The following is a 25,331-nucleotide window of genomic DNA, read 5'->3' as shown; positions in this document are numbered from 1 at the left end:
GTTGAGACCGCGATCAGATCAGCCATGATCTTGTTGAATGGTGGAGGAGACTTGAAGGGCCAAATGGCTTACTTCTCCTCCTAAATGGTATGTTAATAGAGATTATTATTAATAATAATAATAATTATTATTATTATTATCAATATTTATTATATTTCCCTGGTTTTTGTGATTAGGTTCCTTGGATTTAAGTTTGAATAGTACAATTTTCTTGTCCTTTTCCTGAAGAGATTTCCCCCCCCCCCCCATATACCTAGTAAATTGGCTGCACCAATTCATTGGAAAAGTAGATAGTCATACCATTTGAACTTGATTAAGGATCGAGTCCTGAGGCACTAAGCTACTAGGCGATGAGAATGCAACAACATAAAGAATGTTTCCCTGATGGAGGACGAAACTACGGATTCAAGTATACATATTCCATATCTCAAATAAATATATGATGAAATTGCAAACTTGATGAATTAATGAAAAATTGGCAAACTGGATTGAAAATCAGTTTAATAAAACAGGAAGTGATAAGACTGAGTACATGGTGGAATTCTGGTTTCAATTCTCTTGGTTTTTTGCTGTTTATATTTCAATGTACAGTTCATCACATGAAAGAGGACTCTTGATCACTCACTAACAAGTATGGTTGTCCACCATAAACACCAAATTGTGTTACTGCGATCTGTGGGTTCTTGCGTGGCTAATGAGCCCGATCCTAGTGCGCACCTTCCGACCGCACACTTGGCAGGTGTTCCTGGGGAGGTGGGGTCAACCCTTGGGAATCTAGATCGCTGTTATTCTTTTCTCAGGCTCTTTTCCCAAGTCCTCTTTTGCTGTCTGGTGTCCTTGAAAAATTGTGTCCCTTCAATCAGGTCTCTTCGTAAGATTCTCCAAGGCATCGATATTTATGTTGTATTTCTTAAGGTAAGCCTTCATGGTGTCTTTGTCCTTTGTCCTTCTCTTGTCCTGAAGTCTTCTTTGAGCTGGGCAAAGAAGATTTGCTTTGGCTGTTGGGATTCTGACATCCTAAGCACATGGCTGGCCCAGCGAAGTTGGTTTTGGATGATCATGGCCTCGTGGCTGGTGCTCGTGGCTCCTTCAAGGACTTTGATAGTACGTCAGTATGTGAGAGATGTATTTAAAGTGACCTGGATAAATTGAGTAAAACGACAAAAGAAAGCCAGATGGATTTCAATACACGTGAATGTAAGATAATGCAAATTTTCTTGTGCAATTAAATGATGCTGACGGCAAGTATTGCTATCACTCGGACCAAAAGTTAGCTGGGGTAGTAAACTAGTTGAATTACATTTCGCACTAGTGTCTGACATGGGGAAAATCATCACCATATTAAAAGTTCTCCAAGTTAAGTCATCATGAAGTCTATACAGATGGTCTTTGTTGCTTAATATAGGATGTATTTTCCTTCCTTTCCTTTGGTACTGGGATGTACTGTCTCCTTCTTTCACATTTGCCAACATCACCCCCTTCAAATCAGCCACAAATGACTTTCTATATGACTAATCAATAGCCTCCCTCATTCTTGGTAATCTCTCTGTAGTCTTTGATACAGTTGACTGCGCCATCCTACGCTAATGGCTGTCCATCATTGTCAGTTGAGTGCAGCTGCTTTTACATGGTGTCACCATTGCTAACCGTCTGTAGCCAGAGAACTTCCTGCAATGACTTTTCTTCCTACTCTCATGCCATTATCCCATGCATCTATCCTTGTCCCCATCGAATACTCATCTAAATGTTGCTGCTCAGCAACATCATCCATAAACACAACATCCGATTTTCCATGAATGCCTACACTGACATCTCTGCCGTACCATTAACCCCCCTCCCCCCCCCCCCCCTTTCCATTGCACCTGATTTAAATCTCTTTGAGCTGATCGCTGAATGTAAATTGAACCAAACGTTCAACTTTAGTATTTTGTAACAATATGTGTACATACAGAGGTCATTTGAATATTCAGCACAGGTAATGTATATATTTATATTCTATTTTTTCTTTTGTCTAGCAAATCCCGGATGTTTCCCCTACTGGCCGTTACACAACATTGGTCCCACTGTTGTTCATTCTTCTAGTGGCTGCAGTAAAAGAAATCATAGAAGATCTTGTAAGTGATCACCCATTAAATATTTTGTTAAAGCAATTCTCTCTCTGCATGGGTTTGGGCATTGCTCAGGTTAAGGGACATATTGGAGCAAATCCATCCTATCATCCACCCTATCCCTGTAATCCAGTAACCTCACCTAACCTATTTGGACACCAAGGGCAATTTAGCATGGCCAATCCACTTAACCTGCACATCTTTGGACTGTGGGAGGAAACAGGGGCACCCGGAATCCTGGAGCTGTGAAGCAACTATGCTAACCACTGTGCTACTGTGCTGTCCCGGTAGGAGAATGATTGGAGAAGCATCTTGCCAAGTTTGGTGAAAACAGTGAACCTTTCCGATAAAAAGAACAATAATAAACAGCCCATGAAAGGGTTACAATCATTGAGGCCCATGAAAGGGTTACAATCACTGAGTACAGCAGAGTTCCCCCAGGAAACTACTGTGAAGTGTATGTGACATCACCACAGCTGTAGATGGGCTGCACAAACAAGATGAACAATGGACAAGAGGATGGGAACTTTGACAATCCACTAGGAGGTACAGGTATCCGTAAAGTTCCAGAGATGTGTGTTTTCTGATAGTGTAATTATGTAGAGATGCCTTGTTAGTGATTGGATATTGTAATTAGGCAAGGATATGGATGCTGTAAATGGTTAAATATAATCCTGTATGTTGAATAGGGAAGTAATTGTAATAGGTCAAAGATAATATATTTAGTGTCCATCTTTGATTGCATATCATTGTTATTTTCATATGCCAAAGGTATAAGACTTGATGTAATGTTTTGTTCAGGGAGTATTTACTCCATTTTGTGGACATGGCTCCCCTACATGTTTGAATAAACCGCTGAAAGAAGAATCCTGTCTGCGACTGTTTCTCGAGTTGAGGAATTAAACCATAGCCGGTAGTTCCCCAAGCACTCCACTTTGCCTTATGTCCCTGACACCTTTGCCAATCTCTCCTTTGCTCTGACCTATCCCTGTCCTTCTGTTTTGCCCCATCACCTCCACCCACCGATCCAACTATATAATTATTTACGTTTCTACCTCTCTTCAGTTCTATAGAGGGTCATATGGATTCAAAACGTTCACTCTCTCCACAGTTGCTTTTAGATCTGCTGGGTTTATCTGGCATTTTCTGTTTTTATTAATATAAACACAGTACTGGGAATCTTGATATAAAAACAGGAAAGGCAGTGAATGCACAGTGTGTCAGCCAACATCTGAGAAATAGTAACAGGCATGTTAAAATTTCAGTATAACTTTTCAGTATTCTTCTAAAGTCAGAACTAGACTGACTCTTGTCCAATAGAAAGTCACCACTAAGCTCTCTTCCTATGTTGTGACCTGGAACATGTATATGTGACACATGATCCCATGGTTCTAAAACAGCTTTGAGCTGACTGACCTGAATCACAATCATTTGGTCACTAGCATTGCATTCTATCAATTAAGGACTGCGCATTTGTTCCTTCAACTCCCTAGAATTGAGTGATTTAATTCCCTCCTTCCAATTGTTTCTCAATTTTACAGAACTTTCAGGTAATGGACAACTCTTCAACTTGAGTCAATTCATGCACCGTCTTAAACCATCAGTCAGTAAGCTAATGGAAATCCATGAGACCTGTCTCCCAGCATATCGACATCATCATCATCATCCTTATTTTAAAATCCTACCATTGCCTCACATTAACCTCTAATGGATCTTCTCTAACTCTACTGGCCTGATTGCCCACCTCCCACTTCTCACTTTACTGAATGCCTCCATCAGCATGGCAGTCTTCAGTTACAATTTGCCAGCTCCATGCAGAGGCCTGTTGTCAGGGGTGTCTCAGCATTTAAGCACAGGCCAAAATCCTGTACCCTTTTTAAAAATAAAAGCTAGCTTGCTGTCAGGAAACTAATTGAGGAATTCACTTTCTGAAATTGGTGGATACAATTCCACTGTTTTTTAAGGATATGACACTAATTAACTGCAAATAAGAACTACTTAATCTAAATGTATTAATCATGTTCCGGTGGCTCCTATGTATTTCCACTAGAATATTTCTGGACCATTTCTTTCTCTTTGATGGTTGAGCAATTTTAGAAAAATTGGAACTGAATCTAATGACTGAAACGGCAAGGAATATCGCTAAGGGTCAATACATTTCTACCTAGTTTCAAATAACTGATCTGTGGTTGGTGGTTAAGCAAAGTTTGTCGAATAATGACAACCAGAGAGCAGTATGCTTGTGTGTTTCATCACTTTGATGTGAATGGCATAAACTCCCATCAGATATTATGTGGATGCATACAGAGAGCTGCACTTTATGGCACCTAATTTTTAACGTTATGAGGAGGTGGGAGCATTTGCTGTTTCTGAAAAATATTAAAAGTGTTGAAAAACAAATGTACAAATCTTTTTAGGACCACCTTAAGCTCCCCACCAGAAAGAGACTGAGGTCAGGATGGGCAATAAATGCTGGCTTCGTCAGTGGTGCCCACATTCCATGAATGCATATTTAAAATATTATTTAATGATGTCCAGTATTAATTTCAGTAATGTATATGATAATTACCATGAATATCGTGCCTTCAATGTTATTATTCTGCCACCGATGGTGGGTGGAGGTCATGTTTTCATGGCATGGTGGCACCGTGGTTAGCACTGCTGCATCACAGCACTAGGGGCCTGTGTTCAATTCCGGCCTTGGGTGACTGCCTGTGTGTCTGCGTGGGTTTCCTCCGGGTGCTCCAGTTTCCTCCCACAGTCCAAAGATGTGCAGGTTAGGTGGATTGGCCATGATAAAATTGGCCCTTAGTGTCCAGGGATATGCAGGTTAGGTGGGGCTACGGGGATAGGGTGGGGGAATAGGCCTAGGTAGGGTGCTCCTTTCCGAGGGTTGTTGCAGACTCGATGAGCTGAATGGCTTCCTTCTGCACTAGGCATTCTATGATTCCATGGAATTGAAGAATATGGGGAGTGGGCTGATAAGTAGAATTGAAGCTAACGATCAGCCCCCACATAGTCATAGAGGTTAACAGTATGAAAACAGGTCCTTCGGCCCAACTTATTCATGCCGCCCAATTTTTATCACTAAGCTAATCCCAATTGAGTGCATTTGGCCCATATCCCTGTATCCCCTTTTACCCATATAACTGTCCAAATGCTTTTTAAAAGACAAAATTGTGCCCGCCTTTACTACTGCTTCTGACAGCTCATAGCGCTATCTAAATTCCATTTAAGACACAAACAGTTATCATTCAACACCATGATACATGCATGAGGCATCTGCTAAAGCAGGATGTCACATGATGGAAGAAAAGGGTTTAAACCGATTAGGGGTCTGGCTTTCATTAAATTCCCTCCCACATAGTTTATCCAATGTCCTGACTATCCGAGTTGCAACTACGTAGTTTGTTCACGTCATGTTACAGACACTTGTTTTATGGCCCAATTTACTGGCCAGATGCCTGTACTCCCACCCACCCACTTGAATCCTGTTCAGCACGTGGGCTAACAGCCCTCTTAATTCAGTCTCCGGCTGGATGTTGCAGAATGCAAGGTTGGTGGGTTTGAATTCAGAGCAACTAGGTTACTTCTTATCAAAGACCACCCAGAGGGACACCACTGTTGTCTGTTAAATTCCGACACTTCGACCAGTTTATTATTCAAACGTTTATGCTGTATGGCCCACTCATGCTCTGATGTCCTATGTTATGTTCTTGCATTTGCTGGGTCCAGTAATCTAGCCTACTAGTTGTATGCTAAAAAAAAAGTAGATTGGTACACCCTTTCACCAATGGTGTTGTATGGGAAGAGGCTAACTTACTTTCATCTGGAACTATTGATTCTGATTCTATCTTTGGCTTTTCCTTCACTGCTTATGTATGAGAAGTAATATTGAAGGATAGCGATTTCACACACAGTACACAGTTGGTGACATATTTTAAGGAATTACTTTTAGGATCAAGAAGATTGTAGCATTTTGAGCTTTTCAATTGTATGGCCTTAAGGGATTTTTAAAAAACAATTATGTTGCTATGGTGTTGGATCCTATTTACAAGGACCTAATTTCTCGCAATGCATGACTCATGCAACATTAAATCACTAATGAGTTATCCACATTGACTGGTCAGTCGAACATTTGCATGTAGCTTGGAGACAATGAGTAGCTGTTGGCTTTAAGCACTTCATGCTGTTGTGACTGAATTAACTATTCATAAAGCTCAATAACCAGGAATAGATTTCATTCATTGCACCTGGCAAAGGTCGACCTGAACAAACGCGGGTGCTAAAAGCTCTAAATTAAAGAGGAGACATTCAATTCACAACAGTAATATTGATGACCATTTGATAGGATAATCACCTACAATTGGGTAATAAAAATAAATGATTTATTATGATAATCTTGCTGTTGTGTGCATCAGAGACTAACTCCGGTAATAAAAAGCTTGTATACCCTGTATCAGAGAATGTACAGCTAGCGACCTTAAACAATTAGCTTGAAAGTGAGATTTGACCTATAATGGCAGCAAGGTTGCATGTTTTGTTTAGTTTTTTTATAAAATGAGTTGTAGGAAGATCAATATCTGAAAGCTATTGAGGATAACTGTAACGCTCACCATGAACTCTTATTAGAAATAAACTAATTAGATGGTATAGAGACATGCCTCATCTTGCAAGATAGAATTTTTTGACTAGGTTGCCTTGGGTGATATGAATTGCAGATCTAAAATATAAGGGAAGGCACTGTAACGGATGGCATATGCAAAGATTGCATTGGAAAATATAGTCAGTAGTATTGAGGCTTGCAGTGGGGTTTGCTTTACAGTCAGGAGAAGGACTTGATTTTAATTTCAAACACAATATTTCATTTGAGCTCTTTTGTCATCTAAGTTATCAGGTTTTCCTAAATTGACTGCTACTAAGAGATGCCCAACTAGTGGATTCAGTAGAGTGAAGGAAGAATGCTTTGTTCATGTGGGAACCCTTGCAATGTTTGTGGCCAATACATCTGGGATCTCCAGCCTGATTGCAAATTACAATGGCTTCTGTTGCTGCCAGGCCATTCTGTCCCTGCTGGCTATCTGGCATCATGGTTGAGAGAATGAGGATGACACTGATGTATTGGTACCAGAGATAGGAAAATTCCTGCTCACACTACCACTGGTTGCATTTGATTGTTTTCACTGATCTGAGAGAGAGAGAGCAGACTGCAGATCAGTACCTTTCTGAACACCCCAATGCTTATGGCCCACTGTGCTCTTAAATACAGATAGCGGCTTTCAAAAGTGGAGCCCAGTGCCTATAACTGCCACTTGAGCTTCCATCAAAGGCGTGATAGCCAATAGCATTAACCCCAGTTGTCAATGTTTGCTGTAGCATCCAAACGAAGTGGCCACGTGTTTCAGAATGGGATCAAATGGGCTAATCCTTGTGATATGGCATTGCATAGGCTAGAAGTGGACTCCTCGATAATTTGAGCCATGATACTGAAACATCAGATCAAGTTTTCCAATACCTCAAATGGTTAATGGGGCATCATAGTGTAGAATCATAGACAAAGTTTAAGTGGTCAACTGAGGAAACAGTTGGGCCTATTAAGATCCCAAAGGGAAATCTTTGTTTAAAGGCAGAGGGCATGGTTTTTATAATAATCTTTATTATTGTCACAAGTAGGCTTACATTAACACTGCAATGAAGTTACTGTGAAAATTCGCTAGTTGCCACACTCCAGTGCCTGTTCGGGTACACAGAATTCAGAATGTCCAATTCACCTAACAGCACGTCTTTCGGGACTTGTGGGAGGAAACTGGAGCACCCAGAGGAAACCCACGCTGACACTGGGAGAACGTGCTGACTGCACAGACAATGACCCAAACGGGGAAGCGAACCTAGGACCCTGGTGCTGTGAAGCAACGGTGCTAACCACTGTGCTGTCGTGCCACCTCGCAGTTAAGTGTTAAGTGAGCAATCGGCATCTGTTTTTACAAATAGGAATAATGTAAAAGTTACATTTAAAAAAAGGAGAAGGAAGTTATGGAAAGGATAGTAAAAGTGAAACACTCCCGGGCTGTCGCTACAAGAGTCCCTCAGGGTAGTGTCCTCAGCCAACAATTCTCAGCTGCTTCATCAATGGCTTTCCCTCCATCATAAGGTCAGAAGTGAGGATATTTGCTGAAGATTGTACAATGTTCACTATTGATGAATTCTCAGACGCTGAAGCTGTCTGTATGCAATAATACTGGACAGCGCTCAGGCTTCTGTTTGTAAGTAGCAAGTAGCATCTAACCATCTCCCCATGACATTCAATGGCATTGCTGTCACTGAAATCCCATCTGTCCTGGGGGTTACCATTATCCAGAAATTGAACTGGACAAGCCATATATATGCCATGGCTACAAGAGTGGGTCAAAAACTGCAGCAAGTAAATCGCCTACTGACTCCCCCAAGTCTGTCCGCCAGCTATAAGGCACAAGTCAGGAATGTGATGGAATGCTCTCCACTTGTCTGGATGAGTACTGCTCCAACAACACTCAAGAAGGTTGACATTATCCAGCTCAAAACAATCCATTTGATTGGTACCCATTCACCACCTTAAGTATTCAATCCCTCTCCACTAATGCACAGTGCAGCAGTGTGTACCATCTACAAGATGCATTGCTGCACCTGTCAAGGTTCCTTCGAATCATAGAATCCCTCCAGTGCCGAAGGAGGCCATTTGGCCCATAAAGTCTGCACCAACCCTCTGAAAGAGCATCCTATCTAAGCTGACTGCCGTGCCCCCACTTCTCCTCCCTTCCCCCTCACCATCCCATCCTCACCATGCCATCCCCGTCATCCCACTTAACCTAAGGGATACTAAGGGGAAATTTAGAATGGCCAGTCCACCTAACCTGCACATTTTTGGACTGTGGGAGGAAGCTAGAGCACCTGGAGGAAACCCACAGGCACGGGGAGAATATGTGCAAACTCCACACAGATAGTCACCCAAGGCTGGAATTGAACCTGGGTTCCTGGCGCTGCAAGACAACACTGCGAACCATTGTGCCATCCTTCAACAGCACCTTCCAAACCTGTGGCCTCCACCACCTAGCGGGACAAGGGCAGCAGATGCATGGAAATACCACCACCTGCAAGTTCCCCTCCAAGCCACACATCATCCTGACTTGAAACTATATTGCTGTTCTTTCACTGTCACTGGGTCAAAATCTTGGACCTCTATTCTAACAGCACTGGGTGCACCTGTGCCACATGGACTGCAGCGGTTCAAAAAAGCTGCTCACCACCAGCTTCTTGAGGGCAATTAGAGGTGGCCGATAACTGCTGGCCTAGTCAGTGATGCCCACATGCCCCGAAAGAATAAATGTAAAAAATAGGTAGCAATGGCATGCTAAACACAAACATTACTGAAGGCTGATACGTTGCCTGGGCCAGATGAAATACATCCTTAGTTGCTGAAAGAAGCAAAGATGGCAATAGATCTACTGCCAGAGGGCTGAAGGATTACGAATCTTGCATAACCATCGAGAAAACTGAGAGCTGTGAGCAAGGAAGTCACTGGTCAGCCAGCTCAACATCAATGATGGGAAAGTAATCCGGACAAAATAACCTTTCATTTCAAAAAGCATAGGTTAATCAAAGACCGCTTGCATGGATTTGTTAAATGTAGTTTGTATCTGACTGACTTGATTGCATTATTTGAGATAGCTGATAAAGTTGGTGAAGATATTGCAGTTATGTGCATATATGATCTTTCAGGAGGCATTCTAGAAAATGCAACACTGGAGGCTCCTTCAACAATGGAAACCTGTGAAATTAAGGCAAAGGTGGAAGCATGAAGATTGGCTGAGTTACAGGAAGCAAAGAATGATTGTAGATGAAAGGTTTTCAGACTGGGAGTGTTTTGCAATGGTGTTCCCCAAGAACACCGTTGGGTGTTCTCCAAGTTCTTTTATAAAGAACTTGGGCTGTGGTCCAAGGAGCAGTTTTTTTAAAAAAAATTATTTTTATTCAAATGTTTGTCAAAAACATAAATTTTTGCATAACCGTTCGCAACAATTAAGATAACAAAATAAATGTTAACCATCTATACAGAGAAAAGAACAATACTACATAACAATTCTGGTCCTCTCCCCCCCCCCCCCCCCCCCCCCCCCCCGCCGCCCCAGGGTGCTGCTGCTGACCTTTACTGCTCTCCTAGAAAGTTGAGGAACGGCTGCCACCTTCCGAGAGAACCCTTTCAACGCAAACTTTATTTTCTCGAGACTGAGAACCCCAGCCATGTCACTGACCCAGGTCTCTGCACTCTGGGGCTTCGAGTCCCTCCACATTAAAAGGATCCGTCTCCGGGCGACCAGGGAGGCAAAGGCCAATACGTCGGTCCCTTCCGCTTCCTGAACTCCCGGATCGTCTGACGCACCAAAGATCGCTATCTCTGTACTCGGCACCACCCGCGTGTCTAAAATCTTGGACACTGCCTTAGTGAATCCCTGCCAGAATCCCTTATGAGCCGGGCATGCCCAGAACATATGGACATGATTTGCAGGGCTTCCCGCACACCTCAACCCCAAAGAGCTTGCTCATCCTGGTTGCCGTCATGTGTGCCTGGTGGACCACCTTAAACTGGATTAAGCTAAGCCTGGCACATGATGAAGAGGAATTGACCCTGTTTAGGGCATCCGCCCACAGGCCCGCATCCAGCTCCCCGCCTAGCTCCTCCTCCCATTTGCCCTTAAGTTCCCCCACTGGGGCTTCCTCCGCCTCCTGAAGTTCTTGGTAGATGTCCGATACCTTCCCCTACCCAGGTGCTGGAGACCACCCTATCCTGTATCCTGCGTGGGGGTAGCTGCGGAAATGTGACCACCTGCTTTTTGAGAAAGGCGCATATCTGAAAGCGTTTCCAGGGGGCAAACTGAATTTCTCCTCCGCGCTTTCAGGCTGGGAAAGATCCCGTCTATGAACAGATCCCCCATCCTTTTAATGCCTGCCCTATGCCAGCTTTGAAACCCTCCGTCTATCTTGCCTGGGACAAATCTGTGATTGTTGCGTATCAGGGTCCAAACTGAGGCTCCCTGCACCCCCCCCCCCCCCCCTGTGCCTTCTCCACTGACCCCAGATCTTTAATGCCGCCACCAACACCGGACTGGAGGAGTAGCGGGCCGGTGAGAATGACGAATGCCCATAGGCTGGTACCTTTGCATGAGGCTGCTTCTAACCGCTCCCACGTCTACTCCTCCCCCACTACCCATTTCCTAATCATGACTTTGTTCACCCCCTCTGGGTCTATGACCGTGTTGCCCTCCTTATCCCGCACTTCCCCAATTTCCCTGGCCGCCTCCCTCTTGCGAAGTTGGTGCGCCAGCATTCTACTCGCTTTATCTCCATATTCGTAGACAGCCCCTTTGGCCTTCCTCAGCTGTGCTACCGCCTTCCCAGTGGTCAGCAGGTCGAATTCCGGTTGCAGCCTCCGGCGCTCTTTCAGTAGCCCCTTCTCGGGGGTCTCTGCATATCTCCTGTCTACTCTGAGTATCTCCTCGACTAGCCTTTCTCTCTCCGCTCTATCTCTATGGGATCTGATCGAGATTAACTCTATCGTAACTGCCTTCAGGGCCTCCCACACCTTGAACGCCGCTACCTCCCCGTATCATTAATTTCCAGGTAATTTTTAATGTTCCTCCTTATCTGCCCACAAACCTCGTCGTCTGCCAGCAGCCCCACATCTTGCCCCCATAGTGGGGGCTGACCTCTCTCGTACCCAAGACGCAAATCCACCTATTGTGGAGCATGATTGGAGACTGCAATGGCCGAGTATTCTGTCCCCTCCACCCGAGGGATTAACGCCCTGCTCATCACCAAGAAATCTATACGGGAGTAAACTTTTTGTGGACTGGGAAAAGAAAGAGAACTCCTTCGCCCTCTGTCGGGTGAATCTCCACGGGTCTACCCCCCCCCACCTGTTCCATGAATCCCCTCAGTTCTTTAGCCGCCGCTGGTCGCTTCCCCGACCTGGGGTTTGACCGGTTCAATACAGGGTCTATTACTGTGTTGAAATCACCCCCATAATGAGGTTGTATGAGTCTAAGTCCAGAATTTTACCCAGCGTGCGTCTCATAAATTCCACGTCGTCCTAGTTCTTGGCGTAAACGTTCACCAGCACCACCTGAGTCCCCTGCAGCTTCCCGCTAACCATTATGTATCTGCCCCCCTTGTCAGCCACAATATTCCCTGCCTCAAAAGCCACCCGTTTGCAGACCAGAATTGCCGCTCCTCTGGTCTTTGAATCCAGCCCCGAATGGAACACCTGGCCCACCCACCCTTTTCTCAATCTTGTTTGGTCCGCAGGTTTTAGGTGCGTCTCCTGTAGCATGGCTACATCTGCCTTTAACCCCTTTAGGTCAGAGAACATGCAAGCCCTCTTGGCCGGCCCATTCAGGCCCTGCGCATTCTATGTGATCAGCCCGGATGGGTGGCTAACCCGCCCCCGCCCCCCCCCCCCCCCCCCCCCCCCCCCCCCGCCAATTAGCCACCTCCCTTTTTCGTCCAGCCACGAGCCCGCGTCCCCTGCTTACTCGAGCCCTCACTTTGGAGACCCCCCCCCCCCGACTCTCCCTCTGTTCCTCCATGTTGGCTCCTTTTCTGTCAGCAAAGCAGCACCCCCCCCCCCCCCAACCCAACAACCCCGTGATCCCAAACCCCCAAGTCAAGCACCCGCTTGACACTGGCTCTCTTTTCCCCCCCCCCACCCCTGGTTACGCTTCCGTGAGTCAGCTGACCCCGGCCACTCCCGCCTCTGTCTCCGATTATTCAGATGCCTCATTTTTCGGGCCCCTCCCTCCCTGTGGAAAGCCCAAATTATCTGCTTCAACGGCCCCCAAAGAACATTTTCCGCCCCCTCTCTCAACGAAACAAACCACAAACCCTGAGCGCAAACACGGCCTCACAAAAGAAACGGCTCCAGCTGCCAGAAGAGCAGCCCTACGTGTAGGGCCCCTCTCCTCCCTCTGCGGCTGAGCTCTACAAAAGCCGAAAACATGGCTGAAGAAACAGGGAACAAACAAAAATAAGAGGGAACAACATAATGTCGCTCCCTCCGGCTACTTGGACAATTAACATCCCCACCAGAGTAACGGTCCAGTGTGGCTGTCCTTTAGGTCGAGTCCAACTTTTCTTGCTTGATAAAATTCCACGCCTCGTCCGGTGTATCAAAGTAATGGTGGGGATCTTGATACGTGACCCACAACCTCGCCGGATGCAACAGCCCGAACTTCACCCCTTTGCTGTGGAGGGCCACCTTAGCCCGGTTGAATCCAGCGCACCTCTTGGCGAGTTCTGCTCCCAGGTCCTGGTAGATGCAGATTACGCTGTTCTCCCTGCTCCGCACCCTTTTAGCCCATCGCAGGACTCGTTCCTTATCCGAGAAGCAGTGGAACCGTACCACCCTGGCCCTCGGTGGTTCATTCATTTTGGGCTTCCTTGCAACGACTCTGTGCGCCCCATCCAGTTCTAGAGGCCGAGGGAATGCTCCTGACCCCATCAGGGTCCCCAGTAATGTGGTCACGAATGCGCTCACGTCCGACCCCTCCGCACCCTCGGGTAGGCCCAGAATGCGCAGGTTTTGCCTCCTGGACCTGTTTTTAAGGTCTTCTAGCCTCTCCTGCCACCTCTTGTGTAGGGCGTCGTGTGCCTCCACCCTGACGGCCAGGCCCAGTATCTCGTCTTCATTATCCGAGACCTTTTTCTCAATCTCCTTGATCGCCTTCTCCTGCATTTTCTAGGTCTCAACCATTTTCTCCACTGAGGCCTTCATTGGGGCCAGCATCTCCGTTTTCAGGTCAGCAAAGCAGCTTCTAAGGAACTCCTGCTGTTCCCGCGGCCACTGGGCCCACGCTGTCTGATCCAAGCCGGCCGCCATTTTCTGTTCCCGCGCCCGTTCCTGCCGCTTCTCACTGGTCGTTTGTTTGGCCGTCCTGCTCCTGGTCCCCTCCATAAACTGCTGTGGGGAGCCTTCTAGCAGCGTATGCCTGATGATTTGAGTCGAAAAGGGGCCGTCAAAGCTCCTTAAAAGGGCCCGTTCGTCTGTTTGCGGCGGGAGCTGCCAAAAACGCAACCTACCCGCGCATGGCCGCCACCGGAAGTCCCAAGGAGCAGTATTATAAAGTTTGCAGATGATTCAAAACTTGGAAAAAAAATTAGCTGTCAAGGTGACCCAGACAAAATGGTCAGAAATACGGCTGATAAAATTCAATACTGAATCACTATGGACCAAAGGCTGTCTTTTGTGTAATAACATTCAGTAAGTTGCTTGTATGAAGTGGATTAATAGTCACCAGTCACTGTTCAGAATTCTCGCTGCTTGGAAGATGCTACTGATTTCAGTACTCATTGCTCAAGTTTTGAGAGCTTCATGTTATGTGGTCCCCCTTGATCGCACTTATCTCACTTATGTTATACATAAATTTATGATAGAATATGGAACGGTTACAGCATGGAGGGAGGTCATCCAGCCGGTCATGTCTGTGTCAGCTCTTTGCAAGAGCAACCCGGCTAGTCTCACTCCCTTGCTTTTTTCCCATAGGTTTACAGTTGTTTTATATTCGGATAATCATACAATTCCCTGATTGAATCTTCCTTCATCACACACTCAGGCAGTGCATTCAGGATCCCAGTCACTGTGTAACAAAATCTTTTTCTCATCTCGCCATTGGTTCTTTTGCCATTCACCTTAAATCGGTATCTTATGGTTTTCCACTCGACCTTCAGTGAGAACAGCACCTTCCAAACCTGTCCAGATCTCATAATTGTGAACACCGCACCACTATCGAATTTCCACTCAAACTTCTCTGGAGAAACGTTTTTCCATCTACCCAGCCTTTCCTCATTGGAATCATTCTTGTAACTCTTTTCTACACCCACTTTAAAGTTTTCATATCCTTCCTAAAGGTGTGGTGTCCAGAATTTGAAATTACTCCTGTTGAGGCCAAGCCTGTGTTTTCGTACCCTGTGCCTCTTCATAAAGCTCGGATCCTATGTTTTATGTTACTACGTTGTTATGATCCCTTTAGAAACTGATGACTTTTAAAAATATATATGAAATCCCAGTGACTGACACAAAGGACCACCTGATGGGATTTCATAATTTAAGACCTTTTTATAACAAACTAAAATCAACATTGACTGAACATTACTTAGTTGGCATCTTGTGTTCATGGCTTAGTCTCTTATTAGCTTTTTAACTCATGTGAAAACCCCAAGCCACATTTATTCCCTACAGCATGCTCTCTGTAGAATTTGAGTCTTTACAGGAACGAGCCCAAAGTTACTTGGGTCTTCCAACAGGCTTCCTTCTTCGTGTTTTGCTGAGTCCCTTACCCAGTAACCATCAAAAGGTCCTTCTCAGAAGGTTCCAATCTTCTCAGAAACGCCGAACCAACCTTCAAAAGCATGGCTCACTCTGGTGATTCCTTTCCTGGTCACTCCAGGATGAATCTTCCACTATTCTTAATTTCCACAGGTTCTGTCTCTTTGAACAGAGAATCCTGTTGGATAGATGACAGGGACAGCAGAAAACGCCTGTTTTCACTGTCTGTCTCTCTGGGACTCAGTCTGTGGCCAGAACCTTTAATCAAATTGACTTGAGAGTCTAAAAGTCTACCCATGACAGAGACAGCTGCTGTGTTCTTACTTTCAGGTAGTAAACCTGGCATATGAATTTCAATTTCACTTGACCTGGGCCCAATGGTAATCGGATCGCATGCTCCCTTTTTACCTTGATTACAAGAGACAGTTTAAAACATAACCATCTTATGAAAGATCACATTCAGAACTATATTTTATCACTTGGCTCTGTCACCTTCAATTATTTTTTATCATTATTAATTCAGCATTGTTGGCTGGGCCAGCATTTATTGCCCAACTCTTGAGTGCATACAAGAGTCGACCAAATTGCAGTGGATGTGTAGTCATATGGAGGCCAGACCAGGTAAGAAGAATGACAGATTTCATTTCCTAAAGGATATTGGTGAACCTGATGGGTTTTTCCAATCATGGTATCATGGTCATCATTAAACTTTTAATTCCAGATTTTTTTTAAATTCAAATTTCACCATCTGATGGAATTCGAGTATTATCCTGCGTTTCTGAATTACTAGTCCAGCGGCAATATGACTACACCAGTGCCTCCCCTGTGCACATCAACCTCCCGTGTCTCCGTTTTTGCACTCATTTTAGAATTATAACTTTATTTATTTTACTTTTTGGCATTCTTCTTCCAAAAATGCAGCACTCCACTATTCTCTGCATTAAATTTAACCTGCCAGATGTTCACCTATTCCACCAGCCAGTTAACCTTTTTTGAAGTCTATCACTATTCATGGTTCAAAAAATGTTCCGCTTTTGTGTCATCCACAAATTGTGCCGGTTTAGGTCATCAATATAGATCAACCTCCTTGTCCTTCTCTGTTATCTCATAAAAAGGCTCAAGTAAGTTAACAAAATAAGATGCGTCCTTCAAATCCATGCTGGCTTTCCTCAAGTCATATTTGTCCAAGTGACTTCTAATTTTATTATGAATTATCATTTCTAAAAGTTCCCCCACCACCAAGGTCATGTCATTAAAATGACTGGTTTATAGATTTTGGGTTTATTCTTGCATCCCTTTTTGAACAAGGGTACAACAGCATTTGGGCCTATACTCTGTGCCCAGAAGCTTTGTCTCCTCTGTTTGTTGCTGCTGCGGTCACCCTAGCTGCCGCCACTCAAATCTATGCTGTGTGTCTGAATTGGCCTTCTCTGCCCCCTGCTTATTGCTGCAACCATCACTGCACCTGCTGTGACCAATTGGGTCGACACCCTGATGCAGAAAGAGAGGGGAACAGTTAACACTTGTCTACTCACTTGTCTACTGAAAAGGAAAGTATGCCCATGTTTCTGGGCTTCTGCCTGTTGTGCACATATTGGGAGGCAGAAGAACAAGCTGGAAGTGGAATGGGAAGGTATTGAATGGAAGGCGCATGTGAATTCTAAGAAAGAAACAGTGAGGAAAGTTGGTGATACTTTCAGAAAAAGAATGCTGCTAGTGGGTATTGTGCAAGAAGAAAGGAACAGGCAAGTGTAAAACAGGCTTCACAGGTGTCATGATATTGAAACACACACATCATGATCGACAGACCAACAGACCAATTAGCACACAACACGACAGCCAATCACAGACAAGGACAGAGACAGTATAAGACAAGAAACACGACACCTGGTGGTCAGTCCATCTGGAGACCAGGACAAGGACAGGACTTGATTAACAACACACACGGAGTCACCACGTGCAGAGTATCAAGACAGATCTGTAAATAACAAGTTGGAATAAAACAGCGTTGTACCAATTGCAACCGTGTTGGTTCATCTGTACCTCAGCACCCAACACCACATGATACCAGTGAGTGGATCGATACCTGCCGGCAAATCTGCCATCCTGAGCCATGGACATCAACAACAAACCGCAGCAGTTGCAAGTCGCGGGGAACCTGGGCACCAATTGGAAGCTCTTCAAGCAGCGATTTGAACTGTACATGCGAGCCAACAAAAAACAGGGTGCCTCGGACGAAACAAAGATTGCCATGCTCCTCACTACCGCAGGTCAGCACGCCATTGATGTATACAACTCCTTGGTGTTCGCGGAAGGCGAGAACCAATCCAAATATGACACGGTCCTCCTCAAGCTCGACCAGCACTTCAACGTTGAGGTAAATGAAAGCTTTGAGAGGTATATCTTTCAGCAACGCCTGCAAGGTAAGGATGAGCTCTTTCAACCCTTTCTGATGCACCTCCGCATACTCGCGCAGTCCTGCGGTTACGGCAACACCTCAGAGGCCATGATCCGGGACCAGATCGTTTTTGGCGTTGCCTCCAGTGGCCTACGCCAGCAGCTTCTTAAAATTAAAGGCCTGACCTTAGCATCTGCGGTGGAAGCCTGTGTCCTCCATGAAAATGCGACCAGCCGCTTTGCCCAATTTCAGGCGACCGAATCGGCACAGAGGGGGTCCCTAGCGATCGAATCGGCAAGCCAGGCCGCCCACGAGGCCGAACGCATCCCGGCAATCGAGTTTCTCCCGGCCCGCGGCCCGGACGAGGGCGGCCGTTTCGCGCACTTTTCGAGGTCTCCCGCGCTTGTGCGCGCCAAAACCAACGGCAACATCGAGGGAAGCACTGCGCAGGTGCGCCCGATGCAAGACCGAACTGCACATGCGCAGTGGAGTAACGAACGCCGTGACGTCATGACGTGCGGCAACTGTGGAGCTGCACATTTAAAAGGGCAATGTCCTGCAAAAAACCGACAATGCCTACGCTGTGGCAGGATGGGCCACTACGCTGCCTACTGTCGAGCGGTTCAACCGATGGATCCTCCACATCTCCGACAACCTCGCAGACACGTGCGGACCGTCCAGCCCACACATCAGGACATCCAACCCAACGACACAGATGACCAAGATGCCTTCCAGGTTGCGGTCATTGATGTGAACCGCGTCAACACCATCAATCCGGCCGATGAATGGAGTGCCGCCCTGACGGTCAACCCGAATTCGTCGCACACCTACTAGACTGGACTTATGAGACTGTTCACACGTCAAAGTTTAGCAACTATTGTATTTTAACATGTTACTGTTTTATCATTCCATATCTCGTTTGACCGGACAACACTTCAAAGTTTTTCTTTTTTGTTATGGTACACCCTCGTTAGCATGTCACACCCGACATCGCCCCATGTATATAGTTACGCCACATGTACATGCTGTAAATATCACGCGCGCACACACTTTTAACTGCACTCAGGACACATTCATATTTATAACCACGTAGGCACAAAATCTTGTAAAAAAAAAAAGTGGGGGATGTCATATTCAAACACACATCATGATAGACAGACCAACAGACCAATTAGCGCACATAACACAACAGCCAATCACAGACAAGGACAGAGACAGTATAAGACAAGAAACACGACACCTGGTGGTCAGTCCATCTGGAGACCAGGACAAGGACAGGACCTGATTAACAACACACTCAGGGAGTCACCACGTGCAGAGTATCAAGACCGATCTGTAAATAACAAGTTGGAATAAAACAGCGTTGTACCAATTGCAACCGTGTTGGTTCATCTGTACCTCAGAGCACCCAACACCACAACAGGTGAATTTTGGCATCCAATGTTTTGGTAAAAGCTCAGCCATGACCTGTGTCTGAAACATGTCTTTGCAACACTCAACGCTTGCTTGAAGCTCCTTAATGAAATTAGGCTGAACATAGCTGATACCGGGTCTGCTGCATTCAGGGTAACCATTGTATAAATGTGACCCAAATACAGTAGTCTTCAATGGGATGATTGGAAGTTGCCACCTAAAATGCAAGTTTAATTAACCTGAATATGCAGCCAAGAAGAATGAGTGTTACAGAGCCAGATGGTGTGGGGGAGGCCTATTAGCTTGAGCATATGTTTACTGACTGCAGGCTTCATCCTGCCTCTTTCTGCCATGTGTCTTAAACTGCTTGTGCTTTGGCAGATGACATTTCATTGTCCTGGTGTGAGGCCACAATTACCATCCTTTGACACATATACAATGTAATCCTGACTCTGTATAAAAAAATGTATCTGTCAGTCTTGCTCTTGAGATTTTCAATTGACCCAGCATCCATTTTGCAGGTTTGCACATTGAACACATTTTCACTTTGGTTGAACAAGAATTTCCTTCATGACTGTCTGTAATTTGAAGATTATGCCTCTGTGTTATGTCATCTCTTGCTCGAGGGAATAACTACTCAATAAGAACTCAATCAAATGCTTTTTTCAAATTTTAAACATTTTGATTAGATCACCCATGACCTTCTAAATAATAGGGAATACATACATCGCAAATGTATGTAACCTTTCCTCATAATTTAGCCTTTTAACCCCAGAATTTAAATGCAACTTTCAAAAAGTTATTTTTAATAATACCGTCAACACAAATCACTCGCCTAGAAGATTTTACTAAATAAAGGTATGTGAAAACAGACCAACTATTTTTCTAGGTGCTTGAAAGTAGCACTGATATGAGTCTCTGAGTCCGATTCCATCTCTCTGCCTGGCAACTGTCTGAGGTTGAACCATACTGTTCTCAACCTTGTCTCCATATTTGACTCTGAAATACGCTTTCCAGACATGTATTTGCATCTTCACTAAGATTGCTTATTTCCACCTCTGTGAAATGGCCCCGCTTCATCCCCGCCCCAACTCACTCATGACTTTATTGTGTCCAGGCTTGACTATTCCAACAGATTCCAGACTGGCCTCCATATTATATCCTCCATAAACTTGAGGACATCCAAAACGCTATTCATTTCCTTCGCACCAAATACCCATACCCTTAGACAAATGTGCTTGCTGACTTCCATTGGTTCCAAACAACTCCTCAATTGTAACATTCTTAAACAAGCAGTTTAAGAAGGAATTTTTAAATCCCTCCATGGCCTCGCCCCACATTATTTTGAATCTTTTTCAGCATGACAACCCTTCAAGATGTGGGGCGGCACAGTGGCTAGCACTGCTGCCTCACAGCACCAGGGACCTGGGTTCAACTCCAGCCTTGGGTGACTGTGTGGAGACACGATCTCCCCATGTCTGCATGGGTTTCATTCGGATGCTCCGAATTACTCTCAGTCCAAAGATGTGCAGATTAGGTGAATTGGCCACGCTAAATTGCCCCTTAGTGTCCATGTTAATTGGGGTTACAAGGATAGGACGGGGAAGTGGCCTAGGTAGGGTGCTCTTTTAGAGAGTTGGTGCAGACTCAATGGGCCGAATGGCCTCCTTCTGCACTATAGTGATTTTATGATTATAGGGATTCTATTTCTATGCTCCTCTCATTTTAATTCCCCAATTTTAATTGCCCTTCCATGAGTCAACATGCCTTCTGCTGTCTATGCCCTGTGCTTTGGAATTAACTTCCAAACCTCTTTCCCTCTATTTCCTCGTTTAAGACGCTACTTTAAAACATCCTCCCTTGACTAGGATTTTTCTAATTTTCCTTAATATCTGCTTCTGTGGCTCAAGTTCAAATTTTTGATTTGGAATACTACTGCGAAGTATCTTGATGTGTTTTTATTTTCAAAGGTCTATATAAATACACATTGTTATCAAGAAGGAACGTTTGTAACTCTCCGATTTTCTGGATTTGGGCTAGAATCCCAATGGTTGATGACCATAAGTTTGGGAGATTCTAAAATGAGGTGGAGGTTTGCTATTTTAGAGGAGGACAGATGGTTTACCAGGCCCATCAATGTCATAAAGTTTATTCTTGTATGAGGATGCTATTCTCGGTCATTTTCTCTACCTCCAGAGCAATGGCAACACTAAACACATCTTCCCCTCAATTCATCATTTCAAAGTTCCCTTTGTGACATCCTGGTCCATTCTTCAGCTCCAGCAGCAGCTTATCTTCTCATGGTACCTTTGTATGTAAATACAGATTCAATTCCATGATCTATCCTCCCATCCATCCAAGGTCCCCCATATGCTTCTTTCAGGATAAATGATGATTTACTTATACTTCTTTAAAAATTAGCTTGCGCTCATAAGTAGTGTTCTCTACATTGGGATGACTGCACACAGATTATATGGCCACATTGCTGACCACCTCTGTTCAGCATGATAATGTGAGCCTGAGATTCTGGTTGCTTGCGTGTTTAATTCCCCACTCAGCTGTCCCTCTGTCCCCCCAACTTCCTACCCTGTTCTAATGAAACTTAAATGAATATTATTGGAGCATTGAGAGTTCAGATCATAACGACCACTCCTATTTTTCATTGTTAATAATTCCTCTGTTGCCATTTACATCTTGTTTCGATCCATGTTTTGTCTCTTTACTTATCGCATTACCACCTTTTCATGTCTCAAAACATCATCCCTTTTATGTGGCTTCTGTCTTCCAGCCTATCACACATCTGTTTTAGTTTTGTTCTTTTTCCCCTTCCCCATTTTCCAAACCTTTTTACTTATTACCTTTTCTCGAACTATCTCTCCCCCTTTTCTTCAATGGTGCCATGGGTTTGTTTACATCTATCTGAAAGGGCAGACAGGTTTTCAGTTCAACGTGTTAACCGAAAGACTGTACATCCAAATGTGCAGCATTCCCTCTGTACTGCACTGAAGGGTCAGCCTTGATTTTTGTGGTCCAGTCCTGGAGGCAACCTCAGAACCTTCTGGCTCAGTTGAAAGCACTATGAATAGTGCCATGGCTGGTGTTGATATGTTGTTCAGGTACCTGGTTGATTCCACTAGTAGCAAATAATTGCCCCAACCGTGAGTTAAATCATTATATCAGTTATGGTTCATTTGATCGCTTCAAGCTTTACTTGGATATCTCTGGTAATTCTTGAGCTAATTTATGCGAATGAGTGCTGACCCATGTGGGGATGCATGCTTTTATCAGATCCAGCATATGCAGGGGGTCAAGCCATCATAACCTTTTTGTGCCACCGGTTGTCTGTTTCTGATGGGGCACATAGCCTCCCTGTGATTGTGAGGTTGGTGCCAAATTCAATTGTAGTTTTGCAACAATGGTAACAGTCAAAAAAGCATATCCACATGTACAGGGATGGGTGTGTTTTGCTCAATTTGTTAGAGTAGTCACATGATTAGCTACTGGCGAGGGATGCACTGTTAGATAAACTATTTTCTGTGTCGGCAGATGGGGGGGGGGAAATTAAACTGCTAACAAAAGTAAGTCTTTAATGCGATGTGTGTCCTGAAGTGAGGAAATAAATCCAGCTTGTCGCATCAAAAAGAACTGCCACACAGATGTACTCTGTCTAGGCCACAGTACAAATATCCCTTCTTAACATACGTAAATTTATTTGCAAGAAGTGTCAGATCCTGCTTCAATAAACAGATGAATAAGTTATTAATTAATCATACTTTCCCTGTGATGAGATAGTATTTACAGTAGCTAACTTGCATGTATGTTTGAAGAAGCAGTCAAATAATTTGTCTTGACAAGCAACTGTCTTGTGAACAGTCAACATAAAGATGAGATCTCTACCTTTGACTCATCTCTTTACATACAATGCAAGGATGTAGATCCTCCACGTCTGCAATTCAGGAAAACAAAGACTGTCTGTCTCTGCTGGGAATATTTTAAAATGTTGCGAAATTGATGGTGGTATATGTTTCCAATAAATTATAAAACATGTTTTTTTTATCTGGAACCTGGGATCCACTAATAGTTTCTTTTTTAATCTGAATAAAATTTAAACAATTTATAAATTCGAAAATAAATTGAATTTTATTAGCACCTTTCATGCCCTCAATGTACCAAAATGCTCCACAGCCAAATAATTAATTGTTACATTTACTCATTGTTTTATACACCAATACTGAGTCCATTTGTGCATTAAAAGGCTCCGTGTAGCAATGGAATCAATCACCATTTAATCTATTTCAGTGATGTTATTTGAAGGGTGAAGATTGAAAAGTGTGGACGGAGTCCTTCCTGATTTAAAAAAAAAACCATGAGATTCTTTTCAAAATAAGGCCCTGTCTACATTGTTCAGGATGAACACCTCTTGCAATAGACAGCACAGCATTCCCTCTGCACCTGAAATGTTAACTTAGTTCAAATAAATCCCTGGAGTGATGTTGAAATGTGCAATGCTTTGGCTCAGGTAAGAGCTACTTGATAGCTCTTCTATGTAACGATATCAAACAAATTATATTCTGCATCAGCAAATAGGGTTGTGGGGGTAGAACGCAGCTAATAAAAATAGGTCCCTACTTATCAAGTTCTTTGCCTCCTTCAAATTACAGGATAATTTGGTAGAAGTGTTTAAAACTATTAAAGAATGGAGCAAGGTAGAGCGAAGGAAACTGTTTCTAATTGTTGACCGATTTAGAACATGGAGCCATAGGTATAAGATTAAGTTTGAAGTTTACAACAGGGGTGGATAACCTTCTTCATACAGTGTTGTGAGACTATAGGATTCAAGATTAGTGGCTAAGCCAGGAACTTCTCATTCAAGTTGAGAAGGGATGGATGAATGAAGGAAGTAGGGATAAAGGGACAAGGGAACAGATCGATTCATTGTGATTCGGACCTTTCACCTGTTTGGAGGGAAAATACTAACACAGATTGGTTGGGTCAAAAGGGTATTCCCACACTGGAACTTTGATCATTTCTACAAATTATGTCCCCAAGCTTAATTCCCAAGCTATTTTAGTTTTTGTAAAGGTATATATATTTAGTATTTGTAGCAGCAACAGCCTCTCTTCAGATCTGCGCTGCTGCTTTTCAAATATACTGGAATCCTCATACACTTTCGACCTTTCAGATTGCATCTTGTACAGATATTACTGGTAGCAGGTTCTTGTTTTTTGAGAAATTACGTTTTCCCATGGTATGAAGACTTTTCAGTGTCACCTGCTACTGTACAATGGAGCCTTCATATATACAAGACTTTAATCCTCAGACAGGAGGACATGAGATCTAATGCAATTAATTGGCCTACATAGGAATATGAGCGAACCTCTGTTTCAAAATCAGTTTTCTAATGCAATCAAAGATTGGAAAGAGTGAGAAACATTCTTCTGTGAAATGAATAAATTAATCCACTTTGTTCAGAAATTGTACTGTTCATTTGAAAATGTGCACCGTGACATTTTATCTGGCTCATTTCTTCCTGTGGTTAATAATTCTGCCAATTCTGTAATGTTGAGCAATAAGGGTTTTTGATATTTGCAATATGCTAAGGATAGCTTGTGTTAAAAGAGGGATAGAGAAGGATTTCGGATGTTTTTTCCTTTTCTACTGGGAAGAAAAATGAAGCGGTATTTTGAAATTCTATTACCCAAAATATGTTAAATAAATAAGTAAATAAATGAAAAAATAAAAAGTGTTCATAATACCGCTCGATAGCGAGCCAACATGGACTCTATGGGCCGAATGGCTTCTTCTGTGATGTCTCTTTCACCTGCTTATCTGCCCCTCCCACCCACCCCAGTCCCTTTAAAAACTAACATTTAAAATGCATTGGATTAATTTTTATCCAGAAATCTGAGTAATTTCTGGTCAAATCCAGGTCAATAGTTCTAACCTCTAGCAGTAGACTTCTCACTGGCGTATGTCGCTGAAGAGTCATGAACCATAACATCAAGAAATCCAGCCGGTCTGAAGTAGGAGAAGTGTCAAAATTAGCAAAAGAATTAAG

At 44.0% G+C, this 25,331-nt stretch overlaps 1 protein-coding gene and 1 long non-coding RNA gene across 5 annotated transcripts in view; one reads left to right on the top strand and one right to left on the bottom strand.

Annotated features, from left to right (window-relative positions):
- Positions 1 to 25,331, top strand: part of atp8a1 (ATPase phospholipid transporting 8A1) — a 508,819-nt gene that overhangs the window by 116,770 nt on the left and 366,718 nt on the right. For all 4 annotated transcript variants that reach the window (XM_072496670.1, XM_072496671.1, XM_072496674.1 and 1 more), the window contains exon 4: positions 2,016 to 2,114. In XM_072496670.1, the coding sequence (XP_072352771.1) occupies positions 2,016 to 2,114 (99 nt within the window). The remainder of the gene's footprint in view (positions 1 to 2,015; positions 2,115 to 25,331) is intronic.
- Positions 485 to 25,286, bottom strand: LOC140408865 (uncharacterized). The gene is made up of 2 exons (XR_011940226.1): positions 25,218 to 25,286; positions 485 to 1,139 (listed from the first exon to the last, which is right to left on the bottom strand). It is a non-coding gene; the product is annotated as an uncharacterized lncRNA (long non-coding RNA).

The sequence above is a fragment of the Scyliorhinus torazame genome, chromosome 3, assembly GCF_047496885.1.
Source record: "Scyliorhinus torazame isolate Kashiwa2021f chromosome 3, sScyTor2.1, whole genome shotgun sequence".
NCBI classification, from domain to species: domain Eukaryota; kingdom Metazoa; phylum Chordata; class Chondrichthyes; order Carcharhiniformes; family Scyliorhinidae; genus Scyliorhinus; species Scyliorhinus torazame.
This window is presented reverse-complemented; position numbering and strand designations above follow the sequence as displayed.